This window comes from Chaetura pelagica, unplaced genomic scaffold, assembly GCF_000747805.2.
Source record: "Chaetura pelagica isolate M959 unplaced genomic scaffold, ChaPel_1.0 scaffold18, whole genome shotgun sequence".
Taxonomy (NCBI): Eukaryota; Metazoa; Chordata; class Aves; order Apodiformes; family Apodidae; genus Chaetura; species Chaetura pelagica.
Window position 1 is genome coordinate 1826486 of NW_009954310.1, and position 15279 is coordinate 1841764.

General features: G+C 34.3%; 1 protein-coding gene across 1 annotated transcript in view; it reads right to left on the reverse strand.

Moving 5' to 3' along the window:
- AGBL4 (ATP/GTP binding protein-like 4) overlaps positions 1-14715 on the reverse strand; it is a gene marked incomplete at its 5' end in the record, with an annotated part of 892811 nt that extends 878096 nt beyond the window's left edge. Inside the window, one exon of the mRNA XM_010004032.1 lies at positions 14580-14715. Within this exon, the coding sequence (XP_010002334.1) occupies positions 14580-14715 (136 nt within the window). The remainder of the gene's footprint in view (positions 1-14579) is intronic.
- Between the last annotated feature and the right edge of the window lie 564 nt (positions 14716-15279).

The following is a 15279-nucleotide window of genomic DNA, read 5'->3' on the forward strand; positions in this document are numbered from 1 at the left end:
AAAGAGGATATCAAAGGAGAGCCTTTGGAACCAAGAATTTCAGGTCTTCCCTTTACCCCAAGGCCAACAAAATCTCATACCTTCTTCTCTTTTACTGTTGCTGTTCTTTTCAACTTTATTTTCAATGCACCAAACCCAGAGAAAACTATGACTTTAAATGTCCTATGAAATATTACTATTATTTTAATTCCCAGTTCTTCTTAGAAAAATTCTTAACCACATGTTGCTGCTACAGTGGAAAAAACCTCAGTGCCCCTGCTAACTGAGTCTTAATACAAGCAATGCCTTTCTGACTGTCAAACCTAGGAATTACTGCAACTATAACATTATGAAGATGCAGCTCTTTATATTGCAGCTATATTAGCAGGCAATTAATAGGAGCCAGAGCACCCAGAGGGGACATGGAGACAGGAGGAGGGCTACATCTGTGAAATATGGGCAAGCAAGCTCACTCTAGCTAGGCTAATAGATAACCCAGAGCTGCTGGAAAAGGAAGTGTGGCCTCACAATTCATAGGTACGACCTCAGCTTCCCATTCTGATTCTTTCTGCAGGTCTGGTCTCCATCCATCTGCTAAGAAAGACAGGTAGCATTTGGTCTTACAGGTACCAGTTAGTTCCTAATGAGGAGGCACATGATCTTGACCCTTCAGTAGGTCTTCAGCTGACATGCCTTGATCTTTGTAACATTTATTCTGCATTAAGAAAGAAATCCCAAGACAAGAGCAGACCAATTACTCTCCTATGACTCATGCCTATATATAGGCTGAAGTGCGGAGTGTAGTCAGAGGCATATTTGGGTCAATAAGCTATTTGCAAACCCATCAACAGTGAGCTAAGGAGGAGGTCTGGGCTATATAGAGACATGGTCAGCAGAGACACTCCAATATTAACGGACAAAGTCAATCATATAAAATACCAACTTTTTCTGCTCTTCTAGTAAAACTCTGATATCCAGAAGTGTTTAGCCTAGCAAGATGCCCACTGAAGCTTGATTTAGGATTCTAATTAAGAGGATTAAAATTAAATTTTCTTTAACCTGGCTGTATCTCCAAATATACTCCCACTGCATTTTGTCTTTGGTATGGCCCTATTTTTTCCAAAAAGAAAGAAAAAGAAAAACAAACAAACAAACAAAAACTTATTTCCAAAAGAAACCAAAATCTTCTTACAAATTATTTCACAGAACTGCAAAACAAATCACTATTTTTAAAGCAATTAGTACTTAAATCACGACACAGTGACTGCTGAGCTGTATTATCTTTTCTCATGGACATGAAATGACCTTGGTCAATTTTACAGTTCAAATGTTCCTTTTGAGTTTTCAAAAGCAGTGACATACACACACATTTAACAGTGTTATTTCTATTCAAAATTAGACTTCCTGGATTTCTAAAGACAGATGCCATTTTACCTCTATTGATACAGGAACCCAAAGAGGTATCAAACCTTTTCAATTAAAAATAACAACAAAAGCCACAACTTTTGTTATATACTGCATTGTACTTCTAATAGTACACCCTGCCAGTGAATCCATAGCAAGGTCATTTTATACAAAAATCTAATCTTAAAAGGAATTCTTTGTTCTGATATAAGAAGCTGATGGGGTATTAATCCAAGTCCTTTAGCACATGAAGCATATTAACTAGAAGGTTAAAGGGTTAATAAAAATTACTTCTTTACATACATCCAAGGTTAATTTCCATTTGGAGTTTGAATCTATATGCATGCACTTTACAACACATCCATTATGACACACACAAATCTTTTTCTCTATTAGATTCATTTGAAAGATTTACTGCACTACGGAACATTGTGCAAGCACTTGTATAACAAAACAATTATCACCTTAAGAAGTAAGTAATTATTTCTGGTTCCTAATTTGAATAATATTCTAGTTCTTTAACTTTTATAACATGTACTTTTAAAATTTATTTGCTTAGAAATTAACATGTGGATATATAATGCATCAGCAGAACAATTTTTAAGTGTTACTATCAATAGTGAAAAACCTTTTAAATAAAAGCTATATTAACATATGTCCCTAACTTTAACCAAATAGACACACTTTTTCAAGAGCCTATCTTCAAAACCAGGAACATAGAAATTCTTTGTATTCATGTTCATATTTTTATCATGCTGACATGAAAAGCTTACCTCTGTGACCGAAAGTTGACTTTCCGTCATACTGCTGATGTGCAAGGAAGTCAGCAACAGAAGAATCTTTTGCTTGTGAGCATCCCAGGCTCACAAGAAAAATGGCAGTCCTGCTGGAAATGGTTGGATGGAAATGGTTTATAATGTAGGAATTAAACTTGAAATTGAAGAAATTAAAATTTAAAAAGTCTACTAATTCTGAACAAGTGGGCAGCTTTCTGTAGTTCATGAGGATGCAGGAGTGTTGTAAATATCAATTTATCAACAAAAATGTTATTTAAAAAAAATATATAATAGGGAGTATCAGGAAACCTGAAGGACAATCAGGTATATTTTTATTTTAAAAAATACTTCTTTTTATTTAAAAAAAAATACTTTTTAAATGAGAAAATGTATTTTGTTAAGCACATATAAAAGACTTGCAAAAAAGTGGTTCTATACACGCTGAAGGATTTAGCCCCTGGGATTAAAAAACCACATGGATATTTTCTTCCTTTTTCCTATCATCTAAACAAGAATAAAAAGGATTGGCTAATAATGTTTTTTGCTCTATTACTGGAAGACAAGATTACTTTATAGGACTAAACCATGTTAACTAGAAAAACTAATAATAAATAATTTTATGTTAGGTTATAGATTTTTTATTTTTAGATCTATTTTAGATTTCCTTGATCTTGCAATCTGCAAGATTTGAAATAATTCACAAACTATATCTCTCAAATGTAGCATCCACAGTAAAATCACACTGAGTGGCATTAACTAGCCTATACTTAATTTTCTCCATATTTGCTAATTGGAATTTTGGAATTTTGGAACTTTGGAATTTTATTTTGCTGGAATATACTGGCCTATATTTGCTATCACTATGAAGCCTCATAGATAATAAAGACCAAATCACAATTCTCAAATTATAATAATACAGCTTTCTGGTTTCAGTATTCTTTCTCATATGAATCAACAATTTAATATAAATCTTCCAGTTACTATTATTAGTTAAGAAAGCTTGTTACAGTACTCTCAAAGCACACAATATTGCTTACCTCCTCATCTAGGTTAAATCAGCCAAGACTGAATAGGCTGCAAAAGATAATGCTTGTTCTCCTTCCTCTTTCTTTACTCAGCTGGTTCATTCTTCATTAGCTTGAGTCAATGGAGATAACCTGACACAATTTTTCCAACAGTATTTAAGTTTTCCTGTACTGCTGAAATAATATCAGTGATTGTTATATCTGAAACAGTATCTATTGTTTCTAATATCTGTTGAAACGTGGCAGACTCTAAAATACCATCCCAACAAAGGAGTCCATCTTACCAAACATGGTTCAGGATGACACATACTTTGTTCAATTTTAAAGAGCAATCAAAGGTGTGGGTTTAAATCCAGTTAGTCTACTTCAAAGAAGATAATGTCAAAATGCTTCAAATGGTGATTCTACTGTATGACACTGAAGCTCTTCACTTCGGTGAGCCCCAGATTTCTAAACTATGAAATGAAAACAAGGGCATCTTGTAAAAACACAGTGATCTGCAGTATGAAATTACAGGCATAAGCTAGTATTAACTAGGCTAATATTCCAAACAGAAAATAAAATTAGAGGTCTTGGAAGTTGTGTATTCATATCCTAAGACATATCTAAATGTCACAATGATTGCTGCACTACGGACATATTGAACAGACATGTTTAACAGGACTTGATTGTAATCACTCAAAATCCTCATTCACTCAAAATTCACTTCTTATTTTCATGCCGTGTTATCAGTTATCTTGCTTCCAGCATTCACTCTCAACTGAGTAACAGAACATTTTCCCAATTTCCACATGACTATTGATTCATAGAACGTTTCACAAGCTTATGATCTGACCCAAAGCCAACAGAAACCATAGTTTTACAGAAATTTTTCAACTGATTTGTGCCCTGGACGAGGCACTGAAGATTTGACAGCTGTGCTTGAGAAAATATTTAAAGTGCACAGTTGAAGTTTTTGGTAAGAAACATTTCCTGCCCAAAAAACAGGCAGATTTCTTAATGACAAATAATCCCCAAACATCAGGACAACAGCTCTAGATCCCTGTTTCTTTAAATAAATTTAGTAAATATATAAATTAAAATAATAAATAAATACATAACAGAGAATGAATTTTTGAAAGATGGATTTAAGAAAATCTTCCAAGGAAGAATAGTAAGAATATTTGCAGAGGAAATAATGTGAAAATGGGAAACCATGACTGGAATAAAAGGGACAAAATTGTTTACTGATGAAAACACAAATGCAAATATGAGGGAAGGAAATAAATGGATCAATACATCCAAAAGGATAAAGAGTACACAGATGTGAATAATGAACAACAAAACAGATGCTAATGGAAAGCCTATAACACAGAGTCCTAGAGGTGAGGATAACAAGGTTTAATTTGATATAGCATTTAATGTACAGGCTCAAGCTGTCAGGCTCAACATTCCCTCAATATACAAAATAAGATACTTCAGAAATAACATTTTTAAAAATGCAGAGAGGGAAGACAAATAACAGGCAGGATCAATCCTGAAGCTACTGAAACAGAACCACAGGAAATACATGCAGTAAAAGTCAAGTTTTAACTTGCTATCATCTTTGAATTTTCAGCTGGGAGCATAAATTAATTGCAGCATTGCTGTTCCATTCCTTGTCTTAACTTTCCTGCTTAGTAAGGGGTACATCTACAGAGGAGTAGGTGCATCATCATCCATCCCCTTACCCAGCTGAAACACAAACTAGCTTGCTCTGGTATTCTGACAGCAATGGGTCTGTAGCAGCACAAAACTCAGAGTGAACTCCCCAGCTTAGGATTTATCCAGCCTCAAGACACTGAGGGCTGTGCTAACATTGTTCTGCAGCCTAATCTGACTGTGCCTACCCAGTGGCAGGCAGCTCAGTACAGGTGATCTCTATGTGATCTATGTGATCACTAGAGCATTGAAGATTCTTCATTATATATTATATTTCTTCATTATATATTAAAAGTAATCCGAAAGATCTATGTAAAGCATTCTAGAAGTGAAACTTACTGTAAGGAAAGAAAAACTGCAAATGAGAACACAAAAAAAGGAAAACAAATGTTAAAACAAACAAACAAAAAAACAAACAAACAAAACTATTAGCCAATCATTTCAAAACTCACTGTGAACATAATTTCTTAAGCTGACCACCAAAATGCTGAAAGGAAAAAAATATCTAGATGGATTATTCCTTAGCTTTATATTTTTTTTTTATTATGTATTGCATTCAAGAAAAAGACTTGAGAAGCTTTTTACATCAGAAATTTGACATTCATTTACAATCTTAGAAAAGGCTACTAAAAATGAATTATTCATAAAATAGTACATTAGCAACAATAAACATTCAAAACCAGTTTTTTTAAAAAAACATAATAGATCATACTTCTTACCAGCAAAAAGTTATCTTACAGTTTCAGACGAGAGAAAAAGATACATGATTCTACCAGAAATTGTTGGAATATAATAATAACCTTTAATATACTGTAGTAATTTACCTTCCCATTATGTTATTGTAGTAGATCCTGGAATTCCAGTAGCTGTCTAAAGAACACACAGTGATAATATATGGTTTGTTCCTAGTTTGTTTGCAGAAATACAAACACTAAATCAAAATTACAATGCTAAAGGCTGAACATAGAAGACAATTAGGCTACTAAACAGAATCAATAAATGCAAAATGAAGCTCTGGATGTATCCAGACTAATGTGTTTCCCACCTATTAACTAGTATTCAAAGTCCTGTTAGGCTGAGTAAAATATTTTAAAATATTTTGTCCTAAAACCAGATAGTATCAATATGAGACTAAAATACTTTTAGATTATGCAGAAACACCTCTTCTGAAGTATGTTTTTCAACCAGGAGTCTTTCAACAGTATAGACTATTATGTATTGCAGAGTGTTCTGTCTGTTCTTGCATTGCAGTGGCAGCTTAAACAAGCAAAGATTTTAATTTGGTGTTGTTAACTTAGGAACAGCAGGCAGCTGAGAAGTTTACAAGAATTTAGAGAAGAACAAGAAGAAGAGAACCTATCTGAAGTGTATTCTAATTTCAAGAATAATAAACCAAAATAGTGGTAATCTTTTAAGTGATGTCTAAGGGATCTCTGGAGACCATCTAGCCTCTGTGCTCTGGGCCACACAGCTGACTCCCTGTGAGTGCAGAACCTGATGTGAACGTCTCAAATGTATTTTCTCTGCTTCACTCTCTTCCCTTCTGTTCCCCTGTCCTTCATAACATCACTATTTGATCAAACCTAGTAGACATAATAGATGGTATGAGATTTCCTAAATGTCATTCAGTTTGGTTCAGACAAGACTGATGCAGAGCACTCTTAACATTTCTCAGCCATTTTGCACTTGTTTCACACAGCTGAAATTCACTACAAAAGATGCTAGGCAGTCAAGAACCATCTCTTTTGTGCTGCTGTCTTCTGCAAAACAGGGATAATATTACAGGTTATTGAACTAACTGAATAAAATACCACTATTTAGTCTAGTAGAATATTTCAGCCTCCTCCCAGATAAAAATAAAGCCTTTCTAGTACCTCTCAGCTCCAAAATATTTACCATTGTGATGCCACTTTATCTTTTATTCTGAGTACAGCCATTCCTTCTGAAAATCTATTTTTTCCTATATAGGACCATCTGCATAAGCAAAGAAGAGTTTTCCATTTTCTCTGGTTCTAAATGGCTCTGATTTAAAAAGACAGAGCTTAAGGATATAAACAGGACAGTAAGGGCAGAGAACTACTCTGGGGAAATAGCAAGGAGAAGCATCCCTAGCAAAATAGACAGTGCCAATTTTTTTTCCACTGGCACAGCTCTTCACTGTATTTTCCCTTAGTTTGAGAGCCCAGCAAGGTGAAATTCTGGAAGGCTGGTTGGTAGCTCTTTTTAAGGCTCAAAATCAGATAAAATATAAGGTACAGTTAAGGTCTACCTTGTACCCATCAAAAGTGATTGAGCTGGACCTACCAACCTCTGAAAACTAACATGACTTTCTATTTTAAGAAGCAATTATTCAAAGCAATTATTTTCTTAGTCAATAACTGAAAAATAGGTCACCTGTTACTCTATAGAGTAGCTATAGATTTATTAAAATCCAGGGATTTTATATGAGAAGAATTTTGCATCTTCTCTTCAGTGATTTCCAATGCTGTTATAAACATTTTTAGATAAATCACACACTCAGTTGGATCTTTTTCCTCATACTTTCAACTGTCACAGGCCACTATTGTGCCACTATATATACTTAACTCTATACATTCATGAGTGATTAACTGGTATCACATTCATGTTCATATTAACATGTGCAGTTTGAAATAAACACAGCTGCATTTATGTCAATGATTTTATATTCAAATATATCTGATTATGCTGAAATAAACACAGCTGCATTTATTTCAGTGATTGTACATTCAGATAAGGATATTTGTTCAGTGTAATGCAATGTTCCTTCACACTGGCAGGGACATTGCTATTCTTTCTTGTATTTCCTCTATCATTTTTCCAGATGGAAAATTTTGAACAGAGCCAGAAAAATGGAAACTGGAAAAATTTATCTCAGAACCTGGTATATACAAAAATCCTTCTGCTTATTCTCAAAAATTACTTTAAAATCTTTGCATAAAGTATCTTTGTTGTCGATTTAGGGTTTTTTTAAATTCCTTCTCTGTCAAAAAGCAATCTTAGCAAACCCCCCAAAAAACTGAGTCTGATGGAAATGTAAGTTCCAGGAATGTATAGTGTGAAATCTTAAGAATGGATGTGCAGCGGGTGTGTTTCTGGACAGCTGTTGTTAATGTTATCACACCAGCTTCAACCTCTATCTTCCTAAGAAAATTAGTTTCACTGGAAACAATAACTGTAAGATTTTCCTTCCTACTATCTGATCAAATTATAGTTTTGCATTATCTTAATTTTTTTAATTTGGGCTTGTAACTATGATCTGTAATCTATATTTAGAAAATAATAAGATAGCTACTAAAAGTGATTAACCATTTAACTAGATGTATCTATCAGGTGAGATCAAGGTTTTCCCCAGTAACACTAGAAATGGATCCCTACGGAAGAGCATGGGAACAAAACCATCATTTGAGGATACTCCCCTAGAATACCCCAATTTGCAACATACAGTTTATGAACCTTCAGAGCCAGAGATGGTTCCAGTGTTTAGTAGCTCTCAACAAATTTTTCTTCCCTGGTCTTGTCAGTTGTTTGGGTTTCTTTTTTGACTTGAAAGCATGACACACTTTTAGCATCCACAGTATCCTGCAGGACAAAGCTCTACAGCTCACTTAAACAATATGTGAGGGACCTTTGTTTTCTTTCAACATGTTACCTGCTGGTGTCATTTCATGGCCCTTCAGTTTTGTACAAAGAGAACAGAGAGGGAACCACTGTTTCATATTCATTGGCATTTTGACTAAGAATTATGATTTTACAGACCTCTAATATATTCTTCTCTAGTTGTCTCTTTTCCAGAGTAAGGGCTCCTATTCTATTTGGTTGTTCCTCATACAGAGACTGTTGAAAATCTGATCAAATATGCAATTACAATGTTTCTGCTTCCATTTCCAGTTGCTTATTCCAGTCACTCTGAGGTCAGGCAAACAGCAAATCAACTTGTGTGCTTGTATTCTAGCTGAGGAGATGCAAACATGTGGTAAGAGGCAGGAGGGAAAGGATAAGTCTTGCAGAAGGTAGCATGATAATCAGAAGATAAGCTCACTGTGAAAACTATAAGCAGGATACTAACTGCAATTAACATCCTAATTCTTTACTGATGCTATTGTACTAATACTCCTTGCATTGTCATTAGCTCCATAAGTCATTATTATCTCTTTCCCACAAGTTAAGATACTCAACTAATACCATATTTGTTAGCTGGTATCACATCAACACTAAGCACTCCCCCATTTGTACAAACGTCTTCTATACTCTAATCTGTTTAGATATTTAAAAGGTTAATATTTAGTTCCATTTGCAATGCTGACCTAGCAAGAAAGAAATTAATTTGGCATTACAGCAGTAACATCAATTTCCCATGTAACTTTAGTAATGCATTTACTGGAAAGAGATTAATATCAATTCCATAAATCATTCACATGCTTTTTCCGGAGTTTGAGACATCTGAGTAATGTCATATATGTTAACTGATATCACTCTGTGCATGCTACATCCATTAATCTATGCCTAGGGTCATCATGAAAAAAATAATAATAAAAAAAAATCAATCTTTTGTTCTTAATTTTTTTGTGACTTCCAAGCTGCAGTAAACCTAAGGTATTGATGATACTCTCATAGAATAACACTGCTCTGAACAAACGTTTTTTTCTAAAAAGGGAAAACATTTGTTGCATTATCCTGACTGGTAGCAATAACCATTGAATCTCTTAATGAGAAATGTAGCATAAATTACTGTCAACAAATAAGGAAATGACTAAAATGAAGTGTTTCATTAATCAGACACACCTCAATGCCACAGAAGTAGGTAGAAAACAGACATCATTACTGAAATAATATATTGACTTTCATTTCTTCTGTTTCTACATTGCACATCAGCACTCTTGCAGAAGTGAAACCCAAAAGAGTCTCTACCTGAATTAGTGATCCTAGATATTCATGACATACTATACAGGAAATTTGGAATGACAATCAGTTTTTTGCTCCAAAACACAGCTTAGTCTATTACTAAAAGGGTTCACACTGGAAGAAAATAGCTTTAAACAGCTTTTGCACCTCTTATTTCTATATAATGTGCCAGTGTGACATTTGCCTACATTACTTTCTTCCTGCTGTAGGATATCACAGTAGTGCCAGGAAAATCAAGGTGAAGAATGGTATTTCCATTTACCTAGATGAAAATGCAGGTGTGATCAGTTTGTTTAACCATATCAGAAGCATGTTACAATTGTGTATTAGATGGTCAAAATGCAACTATTACCTATGATGGGTTTCAGTTTTCCTTTGAACATCTTGCTAACAGTATCATCTTCTGTATTGTCTTAGTTTCCATTTTTAAATGTTTTACAAACAAAAAATGTCCATTTCAGAAAATGTTTTGCAACTCAGACTTTACAGTATTTTATTAATCACAATTAAGAATAATCTCAGCTAATTTTAGCTGTCCAAAGTTACACACCAAGTCTTAGAAACTGGGATATAGGCACCTCCAAAGGGCAATTCATCCTACATGATCTTTCCTTTTTGTTCAAGAGATTTCTTTCATGGTACAGCTCAGTGGCCTATTTCATGCCTGTAAGTGGTTACAATGAGATCAGCGGAATTACAATCACTTACTGCAATTCTGAGTGTTGTGCAAAGTGTTATATAAGTACATTATCCTATTTTTGAAATAGAGAAAGATATTTAAAACCGTAACAGAAACGATACAAGAGTACTTCTCAGTTACATGAGATCTCTTAGTACATTGTAAACCCTAACTTTTTCCAAATTATTGACATAATTTATAACCATTTTTTATCAGTTTCCAATACAAAATTCAAGGTCCCTTCCAACCAGAATGATTCTATGATTCTCTGATTCTATGATTCTATATTTTATAAACCTGCTGTAGGAAAAGACAAGCTAATGTTTGTCTAACATTTTCACTGCGGGGTGGTGCTACCTCAGTCAACATAATAATATGAGGTTTACAGTAACTGAGATTGAATCTAAAATGTTACAAAACCTTAATTACAACCTTTTGAACACAAACCACAATACACAAATTACCCAATCATAACATTTTTTCATTAAAAAATAAGAATTCATCCAAAGGATAGAAGATTTAATGACTCTTGGCGCAGTTCCACTTTCTGGTTGAAATGAGAATAAAAGCAGACGGCAGCTTCATTTCTAATTTCAAGAAACACAGTATTTTTTAACATTTAAACAGCATTATATTTGACTAACAAGCCAAAATATGTTTTTTCAAAACCTTATAAAAAGCCCCTGTATTTAACAGTGTGAACACTGAGATTTACGAACCTCTGCTAGCCAACACTGTTCCTTCAATCCTTAAAAGTAATTACAAACCATACAATTTGGGCCACAAGCAGCAGAAATGGTTGAGCTGGTTCTCTGCACTTAGAGGTTGAACTGGCATCAGTGCCATAAAAATAATGGTCTAATTTTAAGGACTAAGACATTTCCTTCATGTTTTCTTTGTCCAGGTTGCAAACCACATGTGAAAGGCTTTGCATGTGTCATGTAAAATTAATAAATTAAATAATTGTTACCTCATGCAGAAGCAAAGCTATGAGTGCAGTAGCTTTGCTTCTGCATGAGGTAACAACTATTTAATTATTATGTCATGTAAGTTATGTAAGTTCCCAGAAAAAAAATAAATACTGTTTCCCAGCCCTGGAGGTATCATCTCCACAAACATCCCTTCCTGGAAAAAATTACTAAGCAAATAAAAACAAATCTTAGCCACAACACAAAAAAGGCTGCTGACTAAATTGATGCCATCAGAAGTAACATGCACTAAGCCAACACAAGACAGGAGGGGCAGCTCCCTAAGCTAAACTTTAAAGTCATTTAGATCCACACAAAATAAAATGTCTGAAACACCAATTTGCCTTGTTTATATGATGCCAGATTCCTCAGAGAATGATTTTACATCAAAACCTGGGCCTGACTCAATCAGGAAGGACTTTTTGTATAGCCAGAGTGAATACATCCTTTCCCCTGCAGCACTAAATTCTGCAAAATTCCCAGTTTTGTCAGAACAGATAAGATGAGAGGTGAACATTTGTACAGCACTGCATTGCAGCTAAACTGAAACTGTGTTAATAATTTAATGCATTAATGCATAATAGGAAAATGTATACATTTCAAATGTGACATCAATTTCCTTTAAATTGGTTCTATGCATGTAGGAGTGTTTCCACTTGTCCCTGAAACTAACTCATGTTTCTTCTGAAAACTGACATGATCAAAAAAATTATGTTGCAGTATGTAAGAAATCTGAATTTTCATTGGTTTCTTCTACGTTAATGATAAATTAATGCAAAAATTTTATTTCAGAAGTATATATTCTTAAATATTATGAGAGATAACAGGAAGATTCCAGTTAGAATGGTAGCTTCAGCTATGGGAAACACAAATTCAAGTTTCTCACATACTTGTAAGTTGATAATTCTCTCTCCTTCACTCTGTTATTTACAAGACAAAGATTCAACCACATTTCTCCATGTTCAATAATTGTGTTTTACAGCAATGATTCTTCACTGGTGTGAGATTCATTAAAGGTGAGTGTAAACTACAAACTGGTCAGGTAGCTCTTCTTCTGAAAAAGCATCTAGATAGTATAATGGATCCTAAATTTTACAGAAGTCAGCAGTGCCATGCTATTGTGACAGAGACTGGACTGTCACATGGAGGAAGGAGGGCATGTCACGTAATAAGCTCTACATAGTATTAGCACCAGCTTCTCCAAGTATCATGTTCACCTTGGACCATTGCCTGTCAAGCAAGACACAGAACAGCTGGAGAAAGACCAGAGGAAATCAAGAATGATGGAAAATTTGGAAAATGTGACCATTAAGGAACTGTGGGGAAAAAAAAAAAAAAAGCAGTTATTTAACCAGAGGAAGGAAAGGCCAAGGAAATATATGATAGCAGCTTTCCATAGCCTCAAATAAGGAAGGAACAATCTGCTGTGTGTAAGGACTGGACAAGAATTAATGCCTTTTTGGTAAGAACATTTCTACATAGAAAGAAAATTGCTGCTTTCTCATTGACACTTTCCTCACTGAAAGTTTCTGAAAAGGACAGATAAATTTACTTCAGGAATGGCAAAAATTGTATATTTTGCCTCTTAACAGAATGGACTAAAAAGAAATCTCAATCCCCATTTCAATTCTATATTTTACGATTTTTTGAAAGCAAGGCACCTCAAAACAGCAAACTGGACATTGGTTTTCAGACTACATAAAACCACAACTCTCTGTCTCAAACAAATTCCTACCCATCAACACTATTTAATACAATCATGACAGCCATTACAAACATGAAAGCATATTAAACAGCAGTTATTCTGTATGTGTTCATCTTTTTACCACTGTCCAGCCAGTTGTGCTCTACCCTAATGTATCTTCATTAAGGCCAAGTTAGAGTGAAAAAGTTCAAAAGTTCTACTCTAGTTACACTAGATACAGGCTCTGGCTCTACCACATGCTATAATTGTCCAAATATATAAAGTATTAAAATAATATTTTAACTGAATAAATGTTTTAATTTTAAAATAAAATTCTTTCTATTGTTAAAAAAGTGGAATTCAAGCATCATGCAGTGATTTACTTTACAAATAATTTCATGGCTGCTACTGATCTTCATTGAAGAGCAGTTTAACACAATAAAGCAAATTTCTCAACTTGGCCAATTGATTAATTTCATAAACTATTTTCTGATACAAACATTTATAAAACCATGACTGTTATGAAACAGCATCCCAAGCATTTTTAAAAATACCTAACTCTTGTTTGAATCTTCAGAGACATACCTTAAAAATAAGATACTCTTTAGTAATCACTGCATCATTTATACATTTTACATAATGTAATCAAAATATTTCAATAACTAATTTTAATATTTATCCTGCCAAGTGCACTTTGTGTTTCTGTTGTATAACGGTGCTCTATAGGCCTGTAAGCCAGTAACCATACAGTTAAGCTAAAAATCTGGAGACACATGTACACGTAACACAAAAATCCAAACAATTATAGACATTCTTATTTATTTCTTCATTTACTTACACATTCCACATGTATATAAACATAGAGGATTAACCTTTTTTTAAATTTATTTATATGCTAACTATAAATCTTGTAAAAATAGTTCCTCTTTCAATTTGCAGTAGCTACTTAACGTTTATTTCTGCCACTATGACATGAGAGATAGAAGTGCCATTAGACTCAGCAGTACAGACTTTGGCAACAAAAAACACAAAGAAATATATTTCAAGACAGCACGTACTTCTAACTATGCAAGGATGGGCTTGGCACTTTACAAGAAATGATCCCAGAAAACTTAAAAATTAAATTTTAAAATAACGTATTTTCAGTGCTACAACTTTGATTAGTGGTCTACAAATACTTTGTATTATAATAGAATAAAATCCAGTTATGCATCTACCTGTGGTAAGAGATGGACCTGAAGAAATGTACGTTGTAGGTGAGGACAAATTTCACAATCCCTTTTCACATTTGAACAGTCTGATTTTATGTCATACTCTGACTGAAGTGAATCAGTGAGTTAAGCAGGATTTAATGCAAGTCTTCTTCAGAATTAAGACAGTTTTTATAAAGATGAGTGGTATAGTTAAAAGTATTAACACACCAACAACCCTGTAACATTAAATGATGCTGAAAACACTCACCACTTTCAAAGCAGGCATCAAATATAAGGTGTCCTTTTTTGGGCTGTCCACAATAACCAGCTGGGAGAACAGTGTGCTTGCTCACGTTCCCTGCTATGGGATCATCACTTCCTATGGCATTACCTGTTGCAGTAAAAGAAAAAAAAAAAAAAAAAAAAAAAAGAGCATGAACATAAACCAAATAAATATTTTTAAAAGTAAAAGGATATTCCCCCATGCTTTTCTACATCACATGAAGTTTGCACTGTATAACACATGCACCAGTAAATGGATTCTTCTCAAAGTTTATTTAAGAATGTGGCTATAATAATGGCATCATATGTGCAAGCTTCTCTAAGTAACAAACCACAGAGCCAGGCTCCCTGCATATGCATGTCCTGTAGCTGAACACTTTTGACTGAGCTCTCTGAAACATGTTCTGCATAGATTCATAGAATCATAGAATAATCTGAGTTGGAAGGGACCCATCAGGATCATGGAGTCCAACTCCTGTCTCTGTGTAGGGCAGCCCAAGAATCACACCATGTGCCTGAGAGCATCATCCAAATGCTTCTTGAACTCAGGCAGGCTTGGTGCTGTGACTGCTTCCCTGGGGAGCTTGTTCCAGTGCTCAACAACCCTCTGGGTGAAAAACCTTTTCCAGATATCCAACCTAAACCTCTCTTGATTCAGCTTCCTGCCATTTCCCCAAGTCCTGTCA